The sequence below is a fragment of the Notothenia rossii genome, assembly GCF_949606895.1.
Source record: "Notothenia rossii genome assembly, chromosome: 1".
Lineage (NCBI taxonomy): Eukaryota > Metazoa > Chordata > Actinopteri > Perciformes > Nototheniidae > Notothenia > Notothenia rossii.
In genome coordinates this window covers 68420993-68446777 of record NC_136912.1, presented here as the reverse complement: position 1 = coordinate 68446777, position 25785 = coordinate 68420993, and the positions used below count along the sequence as shown (strand labels likewise).

At 39.4% G+C, this 25785-nt stretch overlaps 1 protein-coding gene across 3 annotated transcripts in view; it reads left to right on the top strand.

Annotated features, from left to right (window-relative positions):
- Window positions 1-25785, top strand: part of pomgnt1 (protein O-linked mannose N-acetylglucosaminyltransferase 1 (beta 1,2-)) — a 35297-nt gene extending 9512 nt beyond the window's left edge. For 2 of the 3 annotated variants that reach the window (XM_079673618.1, XM_079673617.1), the window contains exons 4-22: window positions 2965-3080; window positions 3178-3243; window positions 3661-3774; window positions 3853-3970; window positions 5660-5758; window positions 5878-6005; window positions 8681-8751; window positions 9312-9387; window positions 10168-10251; window positions 10482-10523; window positions 10752-10810; window positions 14267-14339; window positions 15341-15469; window positions 15825-15950; window positions 16225-16289; window positions 16408-16452; window positions 17702-17837; window positions 22436-22545; window positions 23500-25785. In XM_079673618.1, the coding sequence (XP_079529744.1) occupies window positions 2965-3080; window positions 3178-3243; window positions 3661-3774; window positions 3853-3970; window positions 5660-5758; window positions 5878-6005; window positions 8681-8751; window positions 9312-9387; window positions 10168-10251; window positions 10482-10523; window positions 10752-10810; window positions 14267-14339; window positions 15341-15469; window positions 15825-15950; window positions 16225-16289; window positions 16408-16452; window positions 17702-17837; window positions 22436-22545; window positions 23500-23581 (1739 nt within the window). In that variant the 3' untranslated portion in view covers window positions 23582-25785. Of the gene's footprint in view, window positions 1-2964; window positions 3081-3177; window positions 3244-3660; window positions 3775-3852; window positions 3971-5659; window positions 5759-5877; window positions 6006-8680; window positions 8752-9311; window positions 9388-10167; window positions 10252-10481; window positions 10524-10751; window positions 10811-14266; window positions 14340-15340; window positions 15470-15824; window positions 15951-16224; window positions 16290-16407; window positions 16453-17701; window positions 17838-22435; window positions 22546-23499 lie in introns of those variants that run through there. The other variant, XR_013806983.1, reaches the window with a different exon arrangement.

Here is a 25785-nt window from a genome sequence, read left to right as displayed (position 1 = left end):
CTTTTGATGTGAAATATTATTTATTTAATTTAAATAAAAAGCAATGTTAATTTTGTAAGTTAATTTAATGATATATGTATTTTTGAATCAAGTATTCATCTTTATTGTCTTCATTGTTAGTTTCCACATGCCTAAAACAACCTCAAGCTAAATCTAAAAGTTGATGGCTAAATAAGAGCGTTTGAGAGATTGTGCAAGGCATATAGTAATAGTCCGAATAGTCGATTAATCGTTTCATTAATCGATAGATTAATCGATTATCAAATTAGTCGTCTGTTGCAGCCCTATTGTAGTTATCCCATGTATAAATAAAACGTGTTATTCAGCAACTCTTTTTGGGATTTTATTTTTGGTTGGTAGACCTCGGTGAGCAGGTCATTTCAAAAGTAGCTCACCAGCCAAAAAATTGTGGGCACCCCTGAACTAGAGTATCACTCGAAGGTGGGTTATTGTATGAGTCAAATGTACAACTTGTGAATGTTGTATAAGTCAAATAGCCAATTGCCATATTAAAACATCAGCTGCAATTCACGACATGAAGAAGGCAGTCTCTGCATAGTATATAGGCTAATGGAGATGCAGTTATTTCCAGCATTCTTTATTTAACATTCATTCAAGTATATGCCTTTTATCTGCTAATGTACAGCAGGAAGAGTGATAAACTGTCTGTCTAGTTGGCTTACATAACAGTTAAAGTTTACAGCCTAAAAAACATGGAGCATTTTTTCCCCTTTTATTCATTTTTATGTCAATTTGCACATTTCATGGTAATGCTCAGCCTCTCCCCTTAACTCCTAACAGTCATCATCATCATGTCAACCACAACACAGAGAAATACTGATAGAAATGTGTCTAGTTGTTGATACATTGCTGACAGAGGGAACTACATTTGAATACAGATTTAAGAAATATCGGTTTTTGAGCATGTCATAAGCATGTTTTGTCTCGACTATATTACAACTATATTATAATAAAAAAACAAAATTAGAAAAGTGCCGGTCAGAGGTCTTCTTTGTTATTTATTGAGCTTTAAAACAAATTGATAACGACTATATAAGAATAATAAACGGAGCCTCTCTTTTCCTCCCCTTCTTCTTACAGCCCAGCAGCTGATCTCTGAGCAGGAGACGTTGGGAAAGGGAGGCGTGGGGAGAGGGAGGCGTGGGGAGAGGGAGGCGGGGCTATTTCATCGTTATCAGAAAATGATCGTATAGAGGCGTACACACGGAGCCGTTTGCCCCCCCCAGAGCGTTTCGTTTGCAGATCTATCCACCTTGGGACCCGTTATCGTTTGCGGGGTCCGCTTCTATTGTTTTGTTACGGCCTCGTGTAAACGAAAGGGCTATACACAAGAGAAACTATGCGGATACAACCCGTATCGTCCTCGTGTAAACGGGGTCTAAAGGATGTCCACCTTAATGTGCTCTCTAGAAGTCCAGAGTTTGAACAGTGAGGTGTCTTAATATGAGGCTGCAAAGGTGGAGTTATGTTTGTGTTGATCTTTTGAGTAAAGGATAATAGAGGGTTCAATTTTAAATTCTTACCTGCTCTCTGTACATTATCCTGCCTCCATGAAATAACTGCAGTGTTTCCCCTATATGTTTTCAGCAGCGGCGCTGCGCCGCTGCTGAAATATGCGCGCCGCTGCTAGGGGGCGCAAGCCCCCAAGCAGATAAAAAAAAAAAAAAAAATCTTTTTTTTTTTTTATTAAAATAATTATAAGTGCTGCCCCCTAGCGCTCGCGGCAACTTCGAGCCACCGATACGCGGGAAAGCTGTCATTTTCAGAGCTGAAGGAAAACTGCCTGACAAGACAGACAACAGCAAGTTGAAGCAGACATAACTTTATTTGGACACAATCACCTCAAGAAGAAGGTCATAACGCCATAAATGTAAGTTATTATAATTTAAAATGTTGTTACATTTAGATTAAGTAAATTAATACTTTGATAAAAGCCTACAGTTAAGAATGAATTACATCTAGCTAACTTAGCTAGTTTGTAAGGGATAATGTGCAGCGACGCGGTCATTATGGGGAAAAGAACACCCGACAGGCTGATCAGGATCCCGACGCGAAGCGGAGGGATCTAGATCTGCATGAAGGGTGGCAGAACCCAAGATATTCAAGTCACTGGGGCAGTGGAACGAAGTGGAGACATTTGGCACATTCATTACTAGGTGCCATGCTCTTTTGACACCTGATATTAAACTAAAAAATTGCCTGATGAAAGTGATGTAAATGAACAACAAAAATAAAATAAGTTACATATGTGTTATTGGCTATGGTAGTTTATTGGTATGTTCAATTATTTGATTATTAAAATGTAAAATGATCTTTTTCATATGGGTGTTTAGAGTTAGATCTAGTCTCTAGTCATTGTGTGCTCAAAGTGCACCAGATTGAAGCATTTTATATTAAAATGTAAAAACAAATCTTCCCGGGGGGGCATACCCCCGGACCCCCCTAGAGGATGTGATGTCCAACCACCAATTATGTTCATACAATACTGAATACATTTGAAGCCTTTAATGATGTATGTGTCTTTCTTGTGCTGGCAGACAAATAGAAACATAATGGCGGGAAGCACTTCGCACGCGCACACACTTAAAATGTCCACGCGCGCCGCGCTCACATTTTGCTGGGCCCGCGTGCCTTAGCACCGCTGCTATGACTCCATCCTAGGGGAAACACTGAACTGTGTCTATAGTAACAGTCTGTTATTCATAGCAGTGGTCTGCTTTTAAAAAATAACAGGTGGTTGTAAGCCGTAATTAACCAATCAGAATTGAGTATTCTACCTTTTTCTGGTTTTCAAAGTCTGTTATTGAGGGCAAAACTTGGAGCCTCCTTGCTGATGTGTGAGACATCAACGTGTAGCTTTTTGAAGCACTGCTTTCTATGTATCGCATTTCAGCATGGCTACATTGTAGACAAGCTAATCCTAGTCTTATGCTCCTTTTTTAGAGGACATTGTTCCCAACATGGAGACGCCACGCAGGCCGGCTAGTGGACGCAAAGTCCTGGACATTGAAGTGTACTCCAGCCGCTCCAAGGTCTACGTGGCAGTGGACGGCACCACAGTGAGTTCAAATGAAATAAAGTATTTTCATGACAAACGTACATAACTGAAAAGATGTCAGACAGATAATACATCTATATTTTGCTCTTCTCCTGCAGGTGTTGGAGGATGATATGCGGGAGCAGGGCAGAGGCATCCATGTGATAGTTCTCAACCAGGCAACTGTAAGCACTGAGTTTGTTTTCTCTTAATGTTTAATTCACGCTCCTACCATTTTAATCCAAAAAACTATCTACGCAAATGAGGCATTGTGGTGGACTCAACAATACATCCTTGCTTGGTAGATTCTCTTAAAAAATTCAAACCATAATTATTTAAATAAAACTTTAAGTACATTTAAAACGATTTTTCGATTTGGCTAATCATGCCACAATTGCAAAATCGTCAACTTCTCCTTTCCCATTTCTCACTTTATTTGACAATGTGCTCTACGATAGAACAATGTTATGCATTCTGTTGCAAATAAAGGGAATTGTTTTCCCTAATATAAGGAATTACAGCCAAATAAGAATATCTTTTAGGTAATGTCAAAGGTCAAATCGGAAAGATCCGAAAAGTCCATCACTGTGTTTTTGTCTCAGGGCCATGTGATGGCCAAGAGGATATTCGACACCTACTCCCCCCACGAGGATGATGCCATGATCCTCTTCCTCAACATGGTGACCCGGGGCCGAGTCCTCATCTTCACCATAAAGGTCAGTCACTGTCTCCATGATCAGATATCAGTTATTCCTGTGTTGTTCATACATTTCTCAACGTGTTTTTGTCTGCAGGATGAAGGCACGTTCCACCTGAAGGATGCTGCTAAGAACCTGCTGAAGATTCTGGGCAGCCAGGTGTCCCTCAACCTCAGCTGGAGGGACATGTGGACACTGGTGGTGAAGAAAGGAGGTAGAGCAGCACCCTTTCACTTTACAAGTAGAACAAACTCAGGGGTTTCAAAACGTTTTCGCTTGGGCCTCATACATAAAAATATACAAAAGTTTGGGCCACTCCCTAGAGGTGAGATATATTGCCTCATAAATTCAGTTACAAGATAGCAAAAAGAAATGCAAAGCAGGTAAACATATGCTTGATACTTGAATATGCTTTAAGAAAATAGAATAGCATAGATCAAAGCTTTTCATAGGGTTTTCATTATTTTATTTAAGTTATTGGGCTTTTTTTTTTATGAACTAGGATTTGTTAGAAAAAACTTTAATTGACTGAATTTATTTGAAAAGTTGGCTTATCAACACATGAATCCTACTGTGTAATATATTTGTACATATATATTTAAGATGTACAATATAAGACAAGCACACGTTTCAGGTATGGGCTATATTCCAATATACTTTTAGAATTTGCTGAGGGCCAATCAAAAATGGACAACGGGCCGCAGTTGGCCCCCAGGCCGTAGTTTGGACACCCCTGACCTAACTCTTTCTAATGCCGTATAATTACCCCAAAACATTTTTGGGGTAGGTTGACATCCATTTTTTTCTTAGTTTTTCATAAAATCACTCATGTTGAACGGATTGTCTATGTGGTGATTTGTTATGTTGTTTATTCTGTACACACAACGGAGAGTGATCCCTCCCCCTTCGGGAGTGTTTCCTTGTGCACTGCAAGTATCTAAAGACAGATGGTGTCGTAAGCTGTGCAGTCTGAAAAGCACCCTGAGACAAACTCTATCTTCAGTTTTGAAATATTAGGCTCTATAAATATCCTTTTCGATTGATTCATTGTTGATCAACAACTGAATGTTTGTCCATACAGTAAATTCCAGACTTCACTGAAGTACTTCTTTGAATCCAAAGCTGAAATAAATAAGAGCTGAGTTAGGGTGTTGGTTGTTTTCAGATGCTGTGCTGATGCATGAGTAAACCAGGGTTGGTTTTAATTGCCCTGAATTTATCGTTTTATTTAAATAATGTCCAGAAAATAATATAATGTTTTATATTTTTTCTAAAAAAATGCATCAAATAGAGACATTTTGAGATTCCCTTTAGATTCTTTCAGTTGATTTTAGTTTTGGTTCAGATATTTGTCTTACTACAGTTGAGCTTCAGTGTTCCAGTTAAGCTTTAATGTTGTTTTATTTGACATCATTGAACATTATATTCCATGATTAATCTCTTCGATTTACTACGACACTTTACATTGGTGCCTGTTTCATTTTTCACATTTACTCAACAAGAGTAAAAAAATAAATAATTGGTGAACACTGCTTCTCAATGTCACAGAAGGATTGCTTAGCTTGTTAAACTAGTTTGACGCATACGCTCATCCACAACAAAGTGATCAACGTCTTCACAAAATCAGCAGCTTCTGTATGGCGGCACGCTCCAAAACTGTGCCAATAACTGCCACCTGTCCTGGTTAGCTCACTTACCTAACCAGTTGCGCAAAATAAGCCACCCAGTGTTAAAAAAAATAACAATATCAACATATACTTATGATAATGGATGCAACAGAGAATAACAACTCGGGGTTAAGGGGACGGGATGACTATTTAGTTAGATTTCAAAATGCATTGAATTATCACATTTTGTTACGATTTTACATGTTCTGACCTCCTTACTGTGTTGGCGGTTCCAGGTCAGGTGTATGGAGAGAAGCATTCAAAGTCTCCAGCTCTGTCCACCTGGGGGGACCCGGTGCTGCTGAAGACTGAGGTGCAGCTCACCGCCTCTGAAGGTAACAGACACTTCTAGTCTGACCATGTCGTGTTAATGCAAAGCTTCTTTAAGGCCAAAACCTGACCAAACCAAAAAGACTAGTGATGACTAACTACCTGTAATCCCCCGTCCTTGCAGAGGCAGAGTGCCACTGGGCCGACACGGAGCTGAACAGGAGGAGGAAGCTCTTCTGCAGCAAAGTGGAAGGATACGGCAGCATCTGCAGCTGCAAAGACCCAGCGCCCATCGAGTTCAGCCCTGACCCCGTAAGACACACACTGGACTCTTTACTTTTCTGTGTTGCATGTTTTTTTCATTGTTCTGCACTTAATTATGAAGAGCTGAAGAGTTTAACAAGTAAGCAGAGTTGAGACTATTGGTTAACATAATTTCATAAAAAGCATATTTAAGGAATAGTTATCTTAAATGTATTTACTTGTTGGCTATACATAGGCTTCAGGGGGGGCAGAAGAGTGAGTATTGTTACTATTTCACAGAGCTTCTATTCCTTTTTTCTCTCTTCGCTTCCTGGTGAATGTAATATCAATCTTATCATTTAACTTTCTGCAGGGAAGCAAATTGGCATATTTTCACAAAATATAGAGCTATTGCTTGCAATTCAATTAATGTGAATCATTGTAAAATCGCTGCGTTAAACATGGATGTATAAACGGTATATACGGGTTAGTGCGCTGATCTTCGGATCATGGGGTCACAGGTTCAAACCCCACTGCAGTCAGCATGTCGTTGTGTCCCTGGGACACTTCACCCCAAATTTCTCCTGTGGGGATTGCCCACAGTATTGAGTATGTAAGTTGCTTTAGGTAAAAGCGTCTAACAAGTGGCATGTAATGTAAAAACATTTTACAAAAGTATCAGTGGTTGCGTTTCAGGGTCGTACAAATTCAGTCAAAGCCAATCATTTTGTGAAAGTTCAGCACACATGAGCACATATTACAGTTTAAAAGAGCAAAATACAATCTGAGCTAACATACAGTTAACACACACTATTTTATGCACATATAGGTTCACCTACTGAATTCCAAGGAACGTTAAGAACCATAAATAGGAATAGATTCACACTTAAAGTATTAGCCTACAGAACAGTTCAGCTTCCAAAGATGAAATACAAACCTATCTTTTTGCATCAAACATAATGTTTTTTTTTTTTAGTAGCACTGTAATCTTGCTGGTAATCCTCAATTTTCAGAAATGTACCAGTAATCTGATTGTCTTGTTCTTTTCAACCATAAGGGAATACAGTTAATTGTTTTCTATCCTGAATCGCATTCGATACTCCACAAGGTGAGGTGTTGTAGAGATTTTCCCCTGAAGCTGTGTCAATTTGGGGGGGGGGGGCTCAGGATGTTTATTTAATAGACCTCTCAGGTAGGAATAAGCCTCATTTAGCTCTCCTTTCAGCGATCCTCCCACAGCAGAAAGATAAGTGTGTCTCCCCATTAAGAGAGATGCTGCAGGCATATCCACACGGACACATCTCACTGAATATTTATATGTCGTTCTTTTTTCATGTGTTTTCATAAATGACATGTAAGGGAGCTCTATACATTTATTTTTCATGACACAACCGTCACTGCATCCTGTCACTATGTCAGTGCAGTGACTGCGTCCCTAAAATAAACAAGTTTTAACAGATTCCTCTTATGCGCTTCACTTGCCACCAACTCCCTGAAGACACTAATGACTTCCCTGTTACTGGTCTTTGTGAATTGGATGGTTTTTGCAAAGAGGCTCATTTGCATAGAAAGGGGCCAATTTCACTACAAATGTATGCGTTTCCTTAATTTAAAGAGGTGCATATTGCGCAGGGGAAGAATAGTGCAGTTACTGCATGAATGCATTTCACCCTTTGCTGGGGCTTTGAGGATTACAAAGTTTGATTTGGTCTTATTGTTGTTTCAGGTTTAGTGGACGTAAAAGTTGCACAATCCTTTTGTGAATTCTCTGTGTTCCAATCTGTCGAAATGACAGGCAGCTTTTTAAATCTTTCCATAAGAAACAACAAATTATGTCTAATAAACAGGCCCTATTATGCTTTTTGGGGGTTTCCCTTTCCTCTACTGTGTTATATAGGTTTTTTGTGCATGTAAATGGTCTGCAAAGGCTAAAATCCCCAAATTCACGCCAGAGTTTTTCTCTCACACACACTCCTTTGTTTACTTCAGTAACATAGTTACATCGTTATGTAACACTTGCGCTTCTATTGGCTAGGGCTCCAACATATTGTAAGTGATAGGCTAAGGGGCCTGACATCTCTAAGCGGTTGACCAATCACAACAGATCCGGCCAGCTAACCAATCAGAGCAGACAGAGGGTGAAAAGAGGTGCTACACAGGCAGTTTGAGAAAATTAAGACCTTTTTGAACATTAAAGCATGGAGACATTACATTACATGTCATTTGTTAGAAGCTTTTATCCAAAGCGACTTACATTCAGTACTGTGGACAATCCCCACAGGAGCAATTTGGGGTGAAGTGTCTTGCCCAGGGACACAACGACATGCTGACTGCAGTGGGGCTTGAACCTGTGCTCCCCTTATCCCAACACCAAGGCTCTATCCACTGCGCCACACGTCTCCACACGACATGTCACAGAAGAGACAGAAACTACAAATATTAAACCTAAAAATCTGCATAATAGAGCCCTTTTTTAAAGTAAAACAGGAAAATTACCATTGTCTCCCCTAAGATTGTATAAAATACCTTAACATATAAAGCGCTTGTGTTTTATGTATCGTCTATATGTCTTTCCACAAGGGTTTGAACACAGCTGAGTCTTAATATTTAGCTGTGTACTAGATATGTGTAATATACAATTTGAAGTCAGTTATTTCACTCTACACGCTATTGTCAAAATAATACTCATCGTGAGAGCTTCAGTGTCCCACATTCTTTCACTCCCTATAAATGTCTGTCCCAAGCTGTCCACCAATAACGTCTTCAGTGTCCCAGTGGCCGTCATAGCAGGGAACAGACCCAACTACCTCTACAGGTAAGATCTGAAAAATAACCATGTAACCATTTGAAAGTCTTATAATGCTGTTTCCTGTTCTATGAAATGCAGCAGAAACAGCTAATTGCTCCAAAAGAGTTATGATTTATTATTTAGATTTTCAAACAAACAGAATATTTATTTTATTTTTGACGTTTACATGTCATTGGGTATTTCATTAATAGACTGCATTTCAGCAACTCTGAGTTTTCCCCCTTTTAAGTTAGGAAGATAAACGAGGCCTGCAGACAATGAGCATTCCAAGATGTAAATGACTCGGTGCTCTAGTTGGCATTTTTAATTAATTTTACACAATATAACCTCAGTTTAAAACAGAGCAATGGCTGCAATTAGCCTCTTTTGTGGAGGCACAATGAAGAACGATAGCAGCTCCTCCCTCAGAAATACATTTGGCATTAATAAAAGGGGAAATTAGAATCAAGCTGTCCTCCCTTTGTCAAATTGGTACAAATCACGTAGTCTTACAAAAGGTAAATTGCACCCATTTGTCCCTTGTGCCTAAAACAAAGTTACTAGAGCTAATTATTGTCTGTTTTCAGGATGCTGAGGTCGCTGCTTTCAGCTCACGGCGTCAACCCACTGATGATAACGGTCTTCATCGATGGATATTATGAGGTACCAGGTTTTTGTTTCCTTTTTTTTCTAACATAACCATATTGCATTGATACTGTTCATAACACAGTATAAATGCAAACATTATGGTGCATTTGGTGTACATTTTTAACTAACACTTAGTGTTATACTTTAGGAAATATTAAACATATATAAAATTGGTGATACAATATTAGTGTTTCAGTACTCATCAAATTCAAAAGTTTAATTACATTTTTAAGTTAAGTTTGAGCTTAAAAAGGTCAAAAAGGTCAAAATGAGAATTGAAATCAGGAAATCAAATCAACGTTTTAGTATAAGACTATGTTTGAGACTGAGGTGTTTTCTTATTTTCTATTCCCACCATACAGTATATTGGTTCATTAGCCAGTAGCAGCCATGTGGGCGATATTCAGGGTTTGTCCAGGTGCTAGAAATCCTTGACAAACAATGTATTGTGAAAAGTGCTTGGATTTTAGAACAAAGTTCTCCTTATCGTGGAGAGTAAAGTAGAGTTTTGACTTTCATTAGACATTCTTCTGTAAAATACTGTCACAAAACAACATTTTGGTTGTTTTAAGGACAATAACATCTCATTTAATTTGATAATGCATTGAAATAATTAGTTTATTGTACGTAATGAATTTTCAAATGTCTTTTTTGCTCTAGCTGTGAGATGCTGGAAAACATTGTTGAAAAACAAAACACAATGTTTTTGTTTGCCTTACAGTTCCACTATATCCACCTGGCGGCTTGATGAAGCGCTCCACCACTCATATCTTTTTGTTTGTGTTTTCAACCCAGGAGCCCATGGATGTGGTAGAGCTGTTTGGACTGAAGGGAGTTCAGCACACGCCCATCAGCATCAAGAATGCCAGAGTGTCCCAGGTAACGTCTAGCACCCTATTTAAGGGTTAACACATACTGTATCTCATCTCACAGATTTTCAAATAAAACAAGAAACAAAAAGTCATTTTCACCTTGATGTTATGTTTCCACTGTGTGCCTCAGAACTGTTTGGAGGTTAAGCCATATCTCAATTCATTAAAGTGACATCCAAGAGATTTACTATTAAAACGTTTTGCTTATATTGTGTGAAACGTTGCTTTCTGTTACAGCACTACAAGGCGAGTCTTACGGCAACCTTCAACCTTCACCCTGTAAGTGTCTGGTTTCCTTTTCCTCAAAACAAATAAAGACCAGTTATTCTTTAATGTATTTGATGAATGAGCAATCGGATGTGGGCTTTTTCCATCAAAAACAGAAAAAAAATATTCGTCAGTTTATTCATTTATCACAACTGTCAGTTAACATTAAGCTTGGGAGTTAATACAGTGGATTTCCCATTTCATTACTGACCCAGTTTGTATACATTTGATTCTCATCAGGAAGCCAACTATGCCATCGTCATAGAAGAAGACCTGGATCTCTCCATCGACTTCTTCAGGTACGTCCTCCAGAATGCTCAAACTCTGCTAAAGACAACTGAGTAATTATACACGTGAGTAGAGCGGAAATAATAAGTGAACTTATCAATGAATTCATGTTTCAAAATAGTTTTGGCAACTATTACTATTATCTCTTAATTAACTCTCTCAAGCAAAAACACCAAACATTTGCACGTGCAGCATCTCAAATGAGATGAACTGCTTTTCATTGTCATACTTTACTTAAATAAATGTGTTTAGAATCTCCAGCTAATTGATATACAGTGGGGCAAAAAAGTATTTAGTCAGCATCCAATTTTGCAAGTTCTCCCAATTAAAAAGATGAAAGGCCTGTAATTTTCATCCTAGGTATAAAAAAGACACCTGTCCACAACCTCAAACAGTCACACTCCAAACTCCACTATGGCCAAGACCAAAGAGCTGTCAAAGGACACCAGAAATAAAATTGTAGACCTGCACCAGGCTGGGAAGACTGAATCTGCAATAGGTAAGCAGCTTGGTGTGAAGAAATCAACTGTGGGAGCAATTATTAGAAAATGGAAGACATACAAGACCACTGATAATCTCCCTCGATCTGGGGCTCCACGCAAGATCTCACCCCGTGGGGTCAAAATGATCACAAGAACGGTGAGCAAAAATCCCAGAACCACACGGGGGGACCTAGTCAATGACCTGCAGAGAGCTGGGACCAAAGTAACAAAGGCAACCATCAGTAACACACTACGCCGCCAGGGACTCAAATCCTGCAGTGCCAGACGTGTCCCCCTGCTTAAGCCAGTACATGTCCAGGCCCGTCTGAAGTTTGCTAGAGAGCATTTAGATGATCCAGAAGAGGATTGGGAGAATATCATATGGTCAGATGAAACCAAAATAGAACTTTTTGGTAAAAACTCAACTAGACGTGTTTGGAGGAGAAAGAATGCTGAGTTGCATCCAAAGAACACCATACCTACTGTGAAACATGGGGGTGGAAACATCATGCTTTGGGGCTGTTTTTCTGCAAAGGGACCAGGACGACTGATCCGTATAAAGGAAAGAATGAATGGGGCCATGTATCGTGAGATTTTCAGTGACAACCTCCTTCCATCAACAAGGGCATTGAAGATGAAACGTGGCTGGGTCTTTCAGCATGACAATGATCCCAAACACACCGCCCGGGCAACGAAGGAGTGGCTTCGTAAGAAGCATTTCAAGGTCCTGGAGTGGCCTAGCCAGTCTACAGATCTCAACCCCATAGAAAATCTTTGGAGGGAGTTGAAAGTCTGTGTTGCCCAGCGACAGCCCCAAAACATCACTGCTCTAGAGGAGATCTGCATGGAGGAATGGGCCAAAATACCAGCAACAGTGTGTGAAAACCTTGTGAAGACTTACAGAAAACGTTTGACCTCTGTCATTGCCAACAAAGGGTATATAACAAAGTATTGAAATGAACTTTTGTTATTGACCAGATACTTATTTTCCACCATAATTTGCAAATAAATTCTTTAAAAATCAGACAATGTGATTTTCTGGATTTCTATTTCTCATTTTGTCTCATAGTTGAGGTATACCTAGGATGAAAATTACAGACCTCATCTTTTTAAGTGGGAGAACTTGCACAATTGGTGGCTGACTAAATACTTTTTTGCCCCACTGTAAATAGTTGATATGCATTCCTGTCACTTCATTAAACCTCTTAATTGAACCTTGCTTTTGTGTCTTGTGTACTGTTTATGGGTGAGAAGAACCTAAAATAAATGAAAAGAAGATTTTAATTTTCAGTTAATTGCACATTTCAAATCTAATAATAAGTAATAAGTAAGGTGGCTAGAGATGTTTTTGATATTGTAAACAGAGGTTTGTTTTTTACAGATATTAACATGAACTCTGTTTTTCCCTGTCCCTTCCCCTCATAATGATTATGATTTAATAGCACAGCCAAAATTAACTGAATGTAGAGAACATAACAGCTGTTACTTCATTTGAAATTAAAAAAGGTTTATTCTTATTTATTTTGTATGCACATAAGCTATGATTTAAAATTGCCATCATGTTGAAGAACATGTTCTGTAGCATCAGCACAGCAGACCCTCTCAGCTGCCATAGTGGCCACTAGGTGGCAGTAGATCCAAAGTGTTGAAGCGTATTTAAACAGTGTTAGAAACCCGGCCTTCCTTTGTTGGACACTCTGGGCTTTGAACTGTGTGTTTTGGGCTCTAAAAGCTCCAGCTCCACTCAAGGGCTGACTGGCCCGTTTGATGCACCGACTTCAAACTGCTGAGAAGCACTTTTAGCCGTCATCTCACTTCATTCTGCTCTCTGATACCTGCTTCAGGCTCTCTGTTACAGAGCAGTGAAAACCCTCCTGTCAACAAAGACAAGCTTTTTGTTACTCTATGCTTACTGCTATAAAGAGTCCTTACAGCATCCTAAATTCAAAAAAATTTAAACGACAGAATTATAGAATTATCTTGTATTAGAATTCATAATTGATTTATGATTTCTTCAAGATTAAGCAAATGTAATGAAAAATCAAACATCATATAATATTATTTTAGACTGAAAGCCAGATCTTTTCACCTAATGTAAACCCCATGCACACAAGGGACCTCCAGACAGGTTCAATACCCGCCAACAAATAAATCATTTTTTAAAAACTTTTCTTTCATTGAAAATGTAAATTAAATTGTATATGTTCAGAATAAAATACTGACAGTTAAATAATTTGTAAGTGCTCCAAGTTATAGGACCTTGTCAAACTTTGACTCAAACCCATCCTAACAATAAAGGATTACTGGAAAAAATCCAACTTTATCTAACTTTAGATTTATTTTCCCAGAAGAAAACAGATGCAGCACCGAATGTACTTCAACACTATGTAATGCGTAGGCCATTTTTTTAATACTGTTTTGAGAGCCAATTTAAATCGCCCAACAAACAAGGAATGTGTGAAAATGTGATCAACTACCCCTAACCGGAAACAAAAAGCTACTTTTAATGGTAATTGTTATGGAGCAGCTTTATACATAGTAGCATACTCGTCAATGTACTAATAAAACAACATGAGGTTGTGTGTAGCTGTAAATGTGACTAATCAGTGCGATAAATAGAAACTTCTATAAATGGCTAATGTTTTTGGACTGCCATTTCTGCCATGTTCAGGTGTCAACTTATATTTTGCCCATGTAGTTAGACATATAAATATATAAGATCCCGAATATGCGCCTCTAAACAAACTATACACTTTTTCTCTGGTTAAAGTTTTGTCAATTTACCAGCTGCTCACTGGAGTCTTGCTGCTCAATTGGTCCAAGAACTGGTTCATATTTTGATATTTTGTCTTAAACTATGTTAAAATATGTATTTGAAATGTACTGTCTTGTGCAACAAGGCATATTTATTATGATTTTGTCATTTGTAATACTGATGTAGCTACTAATGTCCCTCCTAATATTGCTCCTCTGTTTTCCCTTTAGTTTTCTGAGTCAGACGGTCCACCTGCTGGATGAGGATGACAGTCTGTACTGCATCTCAGCCTGGAACGACCAGGTGAGTCCTGGCTGCTCCACCTGCTCACCCTCTTCCTGCCCCTCCTCTTAAAGCTCCAGCTAAACTCAAATCCACCTCCTTTTTAGCCGGCCCTCATATTAGTTTATGTTCTCGATACATTATTTGCCTGTCGAGTTGAAACTGAGGAAGAATTTATGAAATTGCATCAAAGAAGCATTCTAGCAGTGATGCTTAATAAGTACGTTTTTATATAATTTATTTTTAAGTACAACATTTAGCATTTGACGAATGCATATTAGAAGGCTAAGCTGTACGGACATGAGAACCCCAATGCCTGATTAACAATTTTTTTTCTATTTTGGAAAATGTTCGCAGACAACCTTTGACTTTCATATTCAGGCCAATGAAACAGGGGTTGGCTGTATGCTAGCCTTTCTTTAACGTGAAGGCTATATTCTGGACCAAATATTAGTTTTTTTCCAAATAATCGCTTGCTAATAACTATGGCCATTAGTTACTTAACTGTGTACAAATCTTTAAGGACTTTCCACTGTTTAAAAAATGTAACTTATTTTCTTCCCGCACATTCTGCTTTACACATAGCCCAGTTCAGACAGCCAAAGGCATATTGACTTTCAATAACTGATTATCCTTTTGATGCATATGTGTGTCTCGTTACCTGTTTTCGGCTGCGCAACTGACTTCTGTACATCTCTGGAGGAGATAGGATTGTTTGGACTCAACAAAAGAACATGTGATGAGGAGATCTATCAGTTCTCTTTTAACCCCAGGGTGTAACTCAACATGATCCACAGTGTAAGGAGACACCACAGGATCTGGTTTTCTTGTTCTGTGCTCCTAAATATAGAACATGAAAGCACTTTATCTTGTTTTTCTCTCCTTTTTTAATGTTCTTTCTGCCTCAATGTGGCCTCATTATATTCCTACCCACTGATTGACCTGCAGGAAGGCTTGATGCCCACAGAGAAGTTGCATAATATGTGACAGCTTTTGTTTTGGTTGTTGTTGTTGTTGTTCAGGGCTATGAGCACACAGCAGAAGACCCCGCCCTGCTCTACAGGGTGGAGAGCATGCCCGGCCTGGGCTGGGTGCTAAAGAAGAGCCTCTACAAGGACGAGCTGGAGCCCAAGTGGCCGACCCCTGAGAAGGTGCAAGATTTCTGAACACCATCCGGTGCTTTTGCATGTTTTCTTCATCTGTTACCAGTTATGGTTCCTTTGAAAATGACTATACTATATCTCAGTTATTTAGTCAAGGATTAGTGTATTGACGTTTGCAGACAATGTTAGACATAAGTAGATGCTAGGTAATGAAGAAAGTAGAATATTGAGGAGCTAAATAGCCATACGAGCAAACCTGAGCTCAAAGAAAGATGGGGACACTTTTTGAAATGGTCGGAATGTGCGTGTAAGGTTTGAATTTTAAGGCGTAAGGAAGCGCAGAAACCACCTGCATTGCCCTTCCATGTGCCTGAGAACTCTCTGTGTGTGTTTTCTCTTGTAGCTGTGGGATTGGGACATGTGGATGCGAATGCCTGAGCAGAGGAAAGGCAGAGAGTGCGTCATCCCCGATGTGTCCCGCTCCTACCATTTTGGAATCATCGGCCTCAACATGAACGGATATTTCCACGTAAGATCTCAGAGAAACGTTATTATATTCCTTTAATTTAAATAATAAAGCTCTATAATATACGTTAAAGCTGTAACCCAGGGTGAAACAATACAGCATTGAAGTCTTGTATAAGGCCATTTATTTTCCTGCTGTCATACTTTTTTTGTAATTGACTTGAATAGTCCTGTAGACAACAACATATTCTGTTGAGACGTGTTTTTGGTTTTTTCTTAATCTTCAAGGTGAAACACTATTTGATGGTCTATAATTAATGTCTATTTCTGTCTCACAGGAGGTGTATTTCAAGAAACACAAGTTCAACACTGTTCCCAACGTGCAGCTGAAGAATGTTTACAGGTTTGTAAACTCCGATTTTGAGATTTCTGTTCACTGGTTTTATGCTTTTCATATCATTTTCAGTCCTTTTGTGGAAAATAATTATGCAACACAGTCACAGTCTTGGTGTTCTTTACAGCTTAAAGAAGGATGCGTATGAAGTGGAGATCCTGAACCTGCTGAAGTGAGTGTGATACACACTGAGCCTGTAGGTGATGTAGATCAGGGGTTCCCAAAGTGGGGGTTGTAACCCCAAGTGGGGGTCGCGAGATGATTACAAAATTAAAATTAAAATTAAAAAAATATTTTTTTTAATCAACTTTTTTTTAATCAATTTTTATTCTTTTAATAATAACGTGTGCACAGAAATTGTTCAGGGACGGAATAGCCATCTGTATAATTTCCCCGCAACGAGGTTCACCTTTTGACAATCCACTAGCGCAGTGTTTCTCAAACTTTTTTATGCCAAGGACCACTTAACCAATAAAAAAACACTCGCGGACCACCTAACTCCACAAATATCCCAAAACAATAGGCCTGCTTACCACTCCAACAGTATATAACAAATTACAGTCTAATAATGACAGCTTAACCCTCTCTATATCGCCTCGTTCACACATTAAATCAACAATACAAATACAACTAGATTATATAATCATTTAGTTCAAATGCGATTTAAAATGCTCTCAGGTTTTACGCCTCTTATGAAATGTAGACTACATTTATTACGGAGTTTATGTCCGAGCCAACAGACTCACAGATCGTTGGCAACTGAGAGATATGCAAAATACTCTGCATACTACGACACAAACCTCCGCTGTGGATTTTCAAAATAAAATACAGTAAAACTATGGTCGCATGCCCAAGTTTGACTCTCTGAGGCCTGCATGGTCTGCCAAAAACAAAACAAAAATAAAAAAACGTTTATGCAGCCCCAACAACAGCCTCTGATCATCAACAGACTTCATACAATGCTTCATCGGATTCATGTTTTGATAATAATCTCTACCTCACTCCTAACACATCTAAATCTACTTTCAGCATGGATAAATGTTCATAAAGCACATCCATTGTTTGTTTTATACGCCCGTTGACAGGGGGTCGCCAGTCTCTGGCACTGTTATTTTGGGGGTCGTGGGCCGAAAAGTTTGGGAACCCCTGATGTAGATGACATTAAGAAGGCTTGTGTGTGTGTGTGTGTGTGTGTGTGTGTGTGTGTGTGTGTGTGTGTGTGTGTGTGTGTGTGTGTGTGTGTGTGTGTGTGTGTGTGTGTGTGTGTGTGTGTGTGTGTGTGTGTGTGTGTGTGTGTGTGTGTGTGTGTGTGTGTGTGTGTGTGTGTGTGTGTGTGTGTGTGTGTGTGTGTGTGTGTGTGTGTGTGTGTGTGTGTGTGTGTGTGTGTGTGTGTGTGTGTGTGTGTGTGTGTGTGTGTCCAGGGAAGCAGAGGTGCTGGACCACAGCAAGAACCCGTGTGAGGACTCGTTCCTTCCAGACACAGAGGGGAAGACCTACGTCATGTTCATTAAGATGGAGACGGAGACAGACACCTCCACCTGGACAGAGCTCGCCAAGGTACTCAGTCAGAGCTGGAACATGGCTGGTGGACTTTTGGTCAATGGTTAATAGAAACGATTAACCACCTGTTCCCAAATCCTACCATCAGTTTTTCCATTGATGTCCTACCTTTCAGACAGTCCCTGAATTCAGTAAAATATATTTCATTTGTTTTAAAGGTCACCTGTTATGCAAATCCACTTTTTCATTTATTTTACAATACATGTGTCCTCTCGGTGTAAGGAGATTCTGAAAGTTTCAGGAAAAAAGATTCTCTCTCTTTTTGTCCTGATCCATCTATCAGATTTTGGCCACTTTGTGAATGTAAATGTTTTTTTCGCTTTGTATAATATTTGTTTCTGTAGTCTTTCACATCAAACACCTAAGTTAGGTTTATATTCCTGTGATTAATTTTTTCAATTTGATAGATTTTGTTAATCAGATCAGAAATCAGAAACAGGTTTATTACCGGGTAGGTTTACACTTACGAGGAATTTGACTTGGTGTCGTGGTGCATACATAAAAGTAAAACAACAATTAAAACACAGAGTACTAGAAAAAATATAGTTGAATATAACAGTATTTACATTGCAATGGAATAAAATACGGAATACAGGGCGCAACGCTAACTTTTAAAAGTGGTTGCCAGGCTGGCAACCAGGCATCAGCTTTTGGTTGCCAAAACTGAAAATATGGTTGCCATTTTTAGTCACCTTATATTTTAAATAATTAAAATACTATACAGTTATACATCAACTTAATAATGAACATGTGACACAAAAGTGTTGTTGAATGTTCAAATGCATTACAATAAGTAATTAACACAATTATTTGAAACTAAAGTGGTAGTAAACTTGTCCACCCTCAATTGCTGGTATACTAAATACCAGTAGTGCAGCTGTTGTCATGTTCTTCACAGATCCCTCAAAAAAGAATTGAGTACGTCACTAGTTTCTTGGTCATCCGTTGTCTCCCTTTCAAATGTGGGTTCTCTTGACCTTTGTGCTGACCCCCACCATAGATCCACTGGCCCTTCAGCATTGAAGTCTTGATTGTGGTTCTGTCATTGGCCAGACTATTACATTTCTAATGTTAAAGGACACCTATCATGCTACATTTAAATGATATATTGCAGGGCCATGCCTATATAAGGTATACGTTTCTGTTTTCAAAATACCAAACAGATCATGAATTTTAGCCATGCCTCATTTCGCTCTATTTGCTGTTCTCCAGCCCTGTTTTTGCAAGGGGCTGATTCTGTGAGCTGCAGCTGACCACGCCCCCCTGCAGGAGAGGAGAGCGTGCTCTGATCAAGTCGGAAGAGGGGGAGAAAAATAGATCTCCGTCATCCGTGTTTTATTATATTATTATATAGAGTCGTTATTCATTTGATTTAAAGCTCAATAAATAACAAAGAAGACCTTTGACCGGCACTTTTCTAATTTTGTCCGGAAGATTTAAACTTTAACGGACATCAACTGAAACTCTGCCGCACGGTCCCCTCGTTCCTTGGAAGAGGCGGAGAGGTGGGTGTTTGTCATCTTCTGGTGGACTAACCAGAGAGAATTACAGTGCTTGCCTCGACGGGGAGGGATTGCATTGAATTACAGGAGCAAACGCTTGAAGGGCAGAAGGGCAACCATACACGGGAAGTCTTCTTCGCTGCTTTTGTGGCAGACTAGAGCGCCACTGACAGACCTGGCATATGTACTACAGCGTCTCCAGCGCTTTCGAGCGGCAATGGCCGGCCGTGGCCCAACCCCACATTCTCCTGATAGGTGGAGAGTTGGCCCAATAGCCGTAGCGCCACCGTTCTGACGTCAGGACAGTGTTCAAATCTGGATCAGTTTTTATCAGATCCGTTGCAGTCCCTTTTTTTTTTTTTTTTGGGTATGGAGGAAAATAGAGAGGGTTGTGTTTTCTGACACTTGGTGAGTTCCCTCGAACACCGGGGACACATATTCATGTATAAAAGACGTACAAAAGTGCATTTTGCATGATAGGTCCCCTTTAAGTAAATGAAAACCATTCACAGTTCAGAATTAGATGTTATTAATTCTGTAAATTACCTTTTTAATATGTCTAACTATATTTAAAATATGTTATCTTTTTATAGAAGTGATTATGTTTGTATGCCAATATTTTCCTATGGTAAAATTTCGCTTAGCACTTTTATTTTGGTAGTAATAAGATCGGGACTCCTATTTTGAAGAAACTTGTACCGGAAGTGAATTCACAACGGAGCAGCATGTACATACAGTGGGGCAAAAAAGTAGTTAGTCAGCCACCAATTGTGCAAGTTCTCCCACATAAAAGATGAGAGAGGCCTGTAATTTTCATCCTAGGTATACCTCAACTATGAGAGACAAAATGAGAAAAAAGAAATCCAGAAAATCACATTGTCTGATTTTTAAAGACTTTATTTGCAAATTATGGTGGAAAATAAGTATTTGGTCAATCACAAAAGTTAATCTCAATACTTTGTTATATACCCTTTGTTGTCAATGACAGAGGTCAAACGTTTTCTGTAAGTCTTCACAAGGTTTTCACACACTGTTGCTGGTATTTCGGCCCATTCCTCCATGCAGATCTCCTCTAGAGCAGTGATGTTTTGGGGCTGTCGCTGGGCAACACGGACTTTCAACTCCCTCCAAAGATTTTCTATGGGGTTGAGATCTGGAGACTGGCTCGGCCTCTCCAGGACCTTGAAATGCTTCTTACGAAGCCACTCCTTCGTTGCCCGGGCGGTGTGTTTGGGATCATTGTCATGCTGAAAGACCCAGCCACATTTCACCTTCAATGCCCTTGCTGATGGAAGGAGGTTGTCACTCAAAATCTCACGATACATGGCCCCATTCATTCTTTCCTTTACACGCATCATTCGTCCTGGTCCCTTTGCAGAAAAACAGCCCCAAAGCATGATGTTTCCACCCCCATGTTTCACAGTAGGTATGGTGTTCTTTGGATGCAACTCAGCATTCTTTCTTTTCCAAACACGTCTAGTTGAGCTTTTACCAAAAAGTTCTATTTTGGTTTCATCTGACCATATGACATTCTCCCAATCCTCTTCTGGATCATCTAAATGCTCTCTAGCAAACTTCAGACGGGCCTGGACATGTACTGGCTTAAGCAGGGGGACACCTCTGGCACTGCAGGATTTGAGTCCCTGGCGGCGTAGTGTGTTACTGATGGTAGCCTTTGTTACTTTGGTCCCAGCTCTCTGCAGGTCATTGACTAGGTCCCCCCGTGTGGTTCTGGAAGTTTTACTCACCGTTCTTGTGATCATTTTGACCCCACGGGGTGAGATCTTGCGTGGAGCCCCAGATCGAGGGAGATTATCAGTGGTCTTGAATGTCTTCCATTTTCTAATAATTGCTCCCACAGTTGATTTCTTCACACCAAGCTGCTTACCTATTGCAGATTCAGTCTTCCCAGCCTGGTGCAGGTCTACAATTTAGTTTCTGATGTCCTTTGACAGCTCTTTGGTCTTGGCCATAGTGGAGTTTGGAGTGTGACTGTTTGAGGTTGTGGACAGGTGTCTTTTATACTGATAACGAGTTCAAACAGGTGCCATTAATACAGTTAACAAGGACAGAGGATGCTCTTAAAGAAGAAGTTACAGGTCTGTGAGAGCCAGACATCTTGTTTGTTTGTAGGTGACCAAATACTTATTTTCCACCATCATTTGCAAATAAAATCTTTAAAAATCAGACAATGTGATCGTCTGGATTTTTTTTCTTCTCATTCTGTCTCTCATAGTTGAGGTATACCTAGGATGAAAATTACAGGCCTCTCTCATCTTTTTAAGTGGGAGAACTTGCACAATTGGTGGCTGACTAAATACTTTGTTGCCCCACTGTATATATTTCGCCTCCCAAGACTTTACACATTTCCTCTTTGCTTTCATTCGGGTTCATGTTAAAAACTGGTTGCCACTGATGGCAACCAAAGGACAAGAAGTGGTTGAAATTTTTTCTGAATGGTTGCCAATGGCAACCTGGCAACCGCTACTGTCGAGCCCTGGAATAAAAATACAAATCTGCAATAATAAGAAAAGAAAACAGATATTGTTGTACATAGTGTGCATTAATGTAATGCATATAGAGTCTACGTTGTGGCTGAGGTAAAGTGTCAGTGGGGGGGCCGGGCCTTGTTTAAGAGGCCGGTAGCGAAGGGGAAGAAACTGTTCAGGTGGCGAGAGGTTTTGGTCCTGATGGAGCGCAGCCTCCTGCCAGAGGGAAGGGGGGTGAACAGTTTGTGTCCAGGGTGGGAGGGGTCGGCCACTATCTTCCCTGCCCGCCTCAGGGTCCTGGAGGCGTGCAGGTCGTGGAGGGATGGCAGATTGCAGCCGATCACCCTCTCTGCAGAGCGGATGATTCATTGTGTAAATTAGCTTATATATAAGTTAAACTAACCTTCACTGTCAATATGTTTTGGGTATTATATTTGGTCATTTTATAGTTGTGGTGGTCAGGTACTACAGTTTATTCTTAGAGCTGTTATTGACGCCTTACCTTTGTCACAGGAAGAAAATATATAAGGCAAATATGTGTTATGCTTTTGCTGAAACTTTCCATAATGAACAGGATTATAATTTGTGTCCTTCTGCTGCTCAGTGCCTCCATGTTTGGGACCTGGATGTTCGGGGATACCACAGCGGCCTGTGGCGGCTCTTCAGGAAAAGAAATCATGTCCTGGTGGTTGCTGTGCCAATCTCCCCATACTCGTGAGTAAACTCAATTTATGCGTCAGCTATACTTTTGTTCGTAAAGATTGCATGGTCCGCCCTATGTACATTTCCTCGTCTGTCTATGTTTCAGTTACACATTTGAAATGAAAACATTTCAAAATGTCACAATTGTATTTGTGTCAAATAAGCAGATACTACTCTACTACTGCTGAAATACAACATATTGCAAGAATGAGGGTCGATCATTAGCTTTACAGGTTGATCTGCAGTATTGCATCTTGTGGCTTCAGATGGTACTGCGTAGAAAAAGCAGACCTGAGGCTAAATCATCTAAAAAATCTGGTTAATGAAAACTTGGGGAAAAGATTCGCCTCATTTTCATGTTGCTCCTCGGTGTGTTCGAGGCACTTGCCTTTACGGTCAGCTGTATTGGTTAAAGTGCGTCTGCTCACTCAGACACTTAACTTAAGTGTAATGACTCATTAGATCTCTGTTTGTTCCAGAACTCACATCCCTGCTTAAATCATATTGAAACAATGGTTGTGTCATCATGGAAACTGGGTGTAGTACCCAGGCGTCTCCACATAGAAATCAAGTTTTGACGATAACTCGTACATGAATCCATAACGCAAAATGTGGAAGATGAGACCCAAAAAACGAACGACCCAACAACAAACATTACTCATCTTCAGCTTGACTTTGATAGTTTTTTGGCTGTAGACAATTCTTTTTGTATCTTGTGTCTGCTCTTTTTGTCTTATGTAGTTTAATTTAAGCAGATGTATTCATAGTAAATCAGCAACAACCATTGTTTCTATTTGTTTTTGTTGCCATACGGTAGGTGAAAAATGACAATTCCAACAGATAACCTTCCCCCAACGCAGCAGCAAACACAAATCTCACTATATTTCCTTTTTCTCATCTTTCTCCACTGCCTGTCCACTCTCTGTCTCCTTCTTCCTGTCTCTCCATCTCTTTCTCACCACCTAGTGAGAAGAAACCAACCGGTGTCACTCCCATTCAGTTAGATCCTCCACCCAAAGAAGAGGGAGCCGTGGTGGATCAGGTGTAGCCCGATGTTACACTCTGTCGCACACATGCACACTACAACCAGCCCAGGCCTTAACGACAACAACAACCACTAAAAATCCAGCCTGGGACCCACAAAAGACGTTCTGACGAGTGGGCACCTGGGAAATGGAGTTTCTTATTTTTCAACGAAAGAGGGGTTAACACTACAAACTGCACTACTACATCCATACAGCTTGAGGAGGAACGTAGTTGCAAAAAACAGGTTTTGGTGACTGAACAACCGAGACAGTATACGACTGTCAACAGCTGTCTTTTTCTGTTGCCGTGACAACTGTGACGGCTCCACGGTCTCTTACATTTCATTTCAAGCTGTGACTTTTTCAGCGTCAACGGTACAAATGACGCAAATCAAACACTCACCACATTTCGGAGGTTGTTGTGTTTTTTTAACTACTACTTTTTGTACATACGTTTTAACTTATCTCTATTTATTTTACATCTATCAATCAAAAAAGGAGTTTAGTGGTTTGTTTGCTATTTTCTTTTCTTTTTTAAATATCCACTTTTATCAAGATTGGTGCATTTTTTTTTTTTTTTAAAAGCCTAACGTTTACAGATAATGAAATAATAATGTATATACATGCCTATATATATTTTTTAACGAAAATGTAAAGGGTCAGCGTCTTTTTAAGCGTTAGATATTGAGTTTGATTGAAAGAGTTCATAACAGACCTGTGGGATTCAACTAATTTACTGCTCGGGTCAGCCTGATCAGGTTTCATGAGGAAAACTCTACGGTGGCTAATAAGGGATAGTCATGCTTTTAAATTCAAACAAAACAAATTATTAAAACAATTATCAGTGCTAATTATACATTTTTGATCAGATGGTTCCTCATATATTTTATTTAATGACATGTTTGCTTACAAATAGAAGAAGTTCATGCTTAGCTATTTGTGCTTTCAGCAACACACACAAAAGTAAATGCGTCTTTATTTTTAATTAAGAAATAGGACAGGAAAAGTATAGTTTGGGGGGTAAGTGTTGAAAGTCAAAACTTTCAAAAGATACCCAGTTCTTAACATTTAAACTACAAAAATAATAATTAACCTCAAAACAAATCATAAAATAAAATGTTCTAGTTTAATTGTAGCCGTCTTTATTTTGGAAAAAACTGTCCTTTTTTCTTCAAGTTAAAAGAAATAAACATTTCAGTCTTACAAGTCACTGCATATTATCTTTTAAAATGAGCCTGTTCTCTGTGTTGGCCAGAACGTTGTGACTTTACACGGCTATACCCTTTCGGTGCAATACAGAAAGCTCATCTAGGTGTTTGCAGACTGCAGGAAACTGACTGCTTCCATTGCTGAACTATTTAAGAGGCACAGAACATACACACATTCGAGGGCCTTTGTGTGTTTTATGAATTAAAACAACTGCTGTCCTCGAATCAAATAGCAGCAGGGTGAACTCATCTTTTTTACAGCTGACAAATTGATTTTGTTATTTGCCTTATGATCAGTTTTCTGTGGTTAAGAAGTTGGGAGGTTCTAAAACATAAACGTCCATATGTCAACAACTGTATTGATACCCCAATATATGACAGTTAACATCTTTATACACGAAATAAGAAAGATCATGGTTGCTGCTATAGTATTAGGGTGAGTACAAATATCCAAATTGATCAAATTATGTCAGCGACTCTCACACCTGTGTCCTTACCAAGAGTTTTTATTTTCTTGTTCTATCACACACTTCATTTAGCTTTTTATTTAAATGTCCAGCTGATGTAACACTACCGACTAAATGAATGAGTGTGTGATTCCAGCTTCAATGCATCGATCAGAGTGGTTTGATTTTAATATTTGTATCTGTGTGCCCAGAGAACAACATTAACTCTGCAGTCTGACAAAACCACTGACTCGGCAGTATTGCAGGCCGTGTCGTGACTGAATTCATCTCTGTTTCATTAAGACATTGAAGAGGTAGAATCTGCCTACTTCATGAGCTAGTTTCATTTTTGTCTTTTCATTTCACTTTTCTTTTGTGTGCTTCTTGTTGTTTAGTCAATAAACAAAATCCCTTTCTCCTCAGCAATACGGTCGATTTTGTGTTATGCTGTGAGATCATTTGGAGAATTCTGCAACGTTCATTCGATGGGTTTCGGGTGCAGTTCCACATATGTTTCAGTTCCTTTTATCTTTTATCATGATGAATGAATAAAGATGTTTTTTACTGACGTTT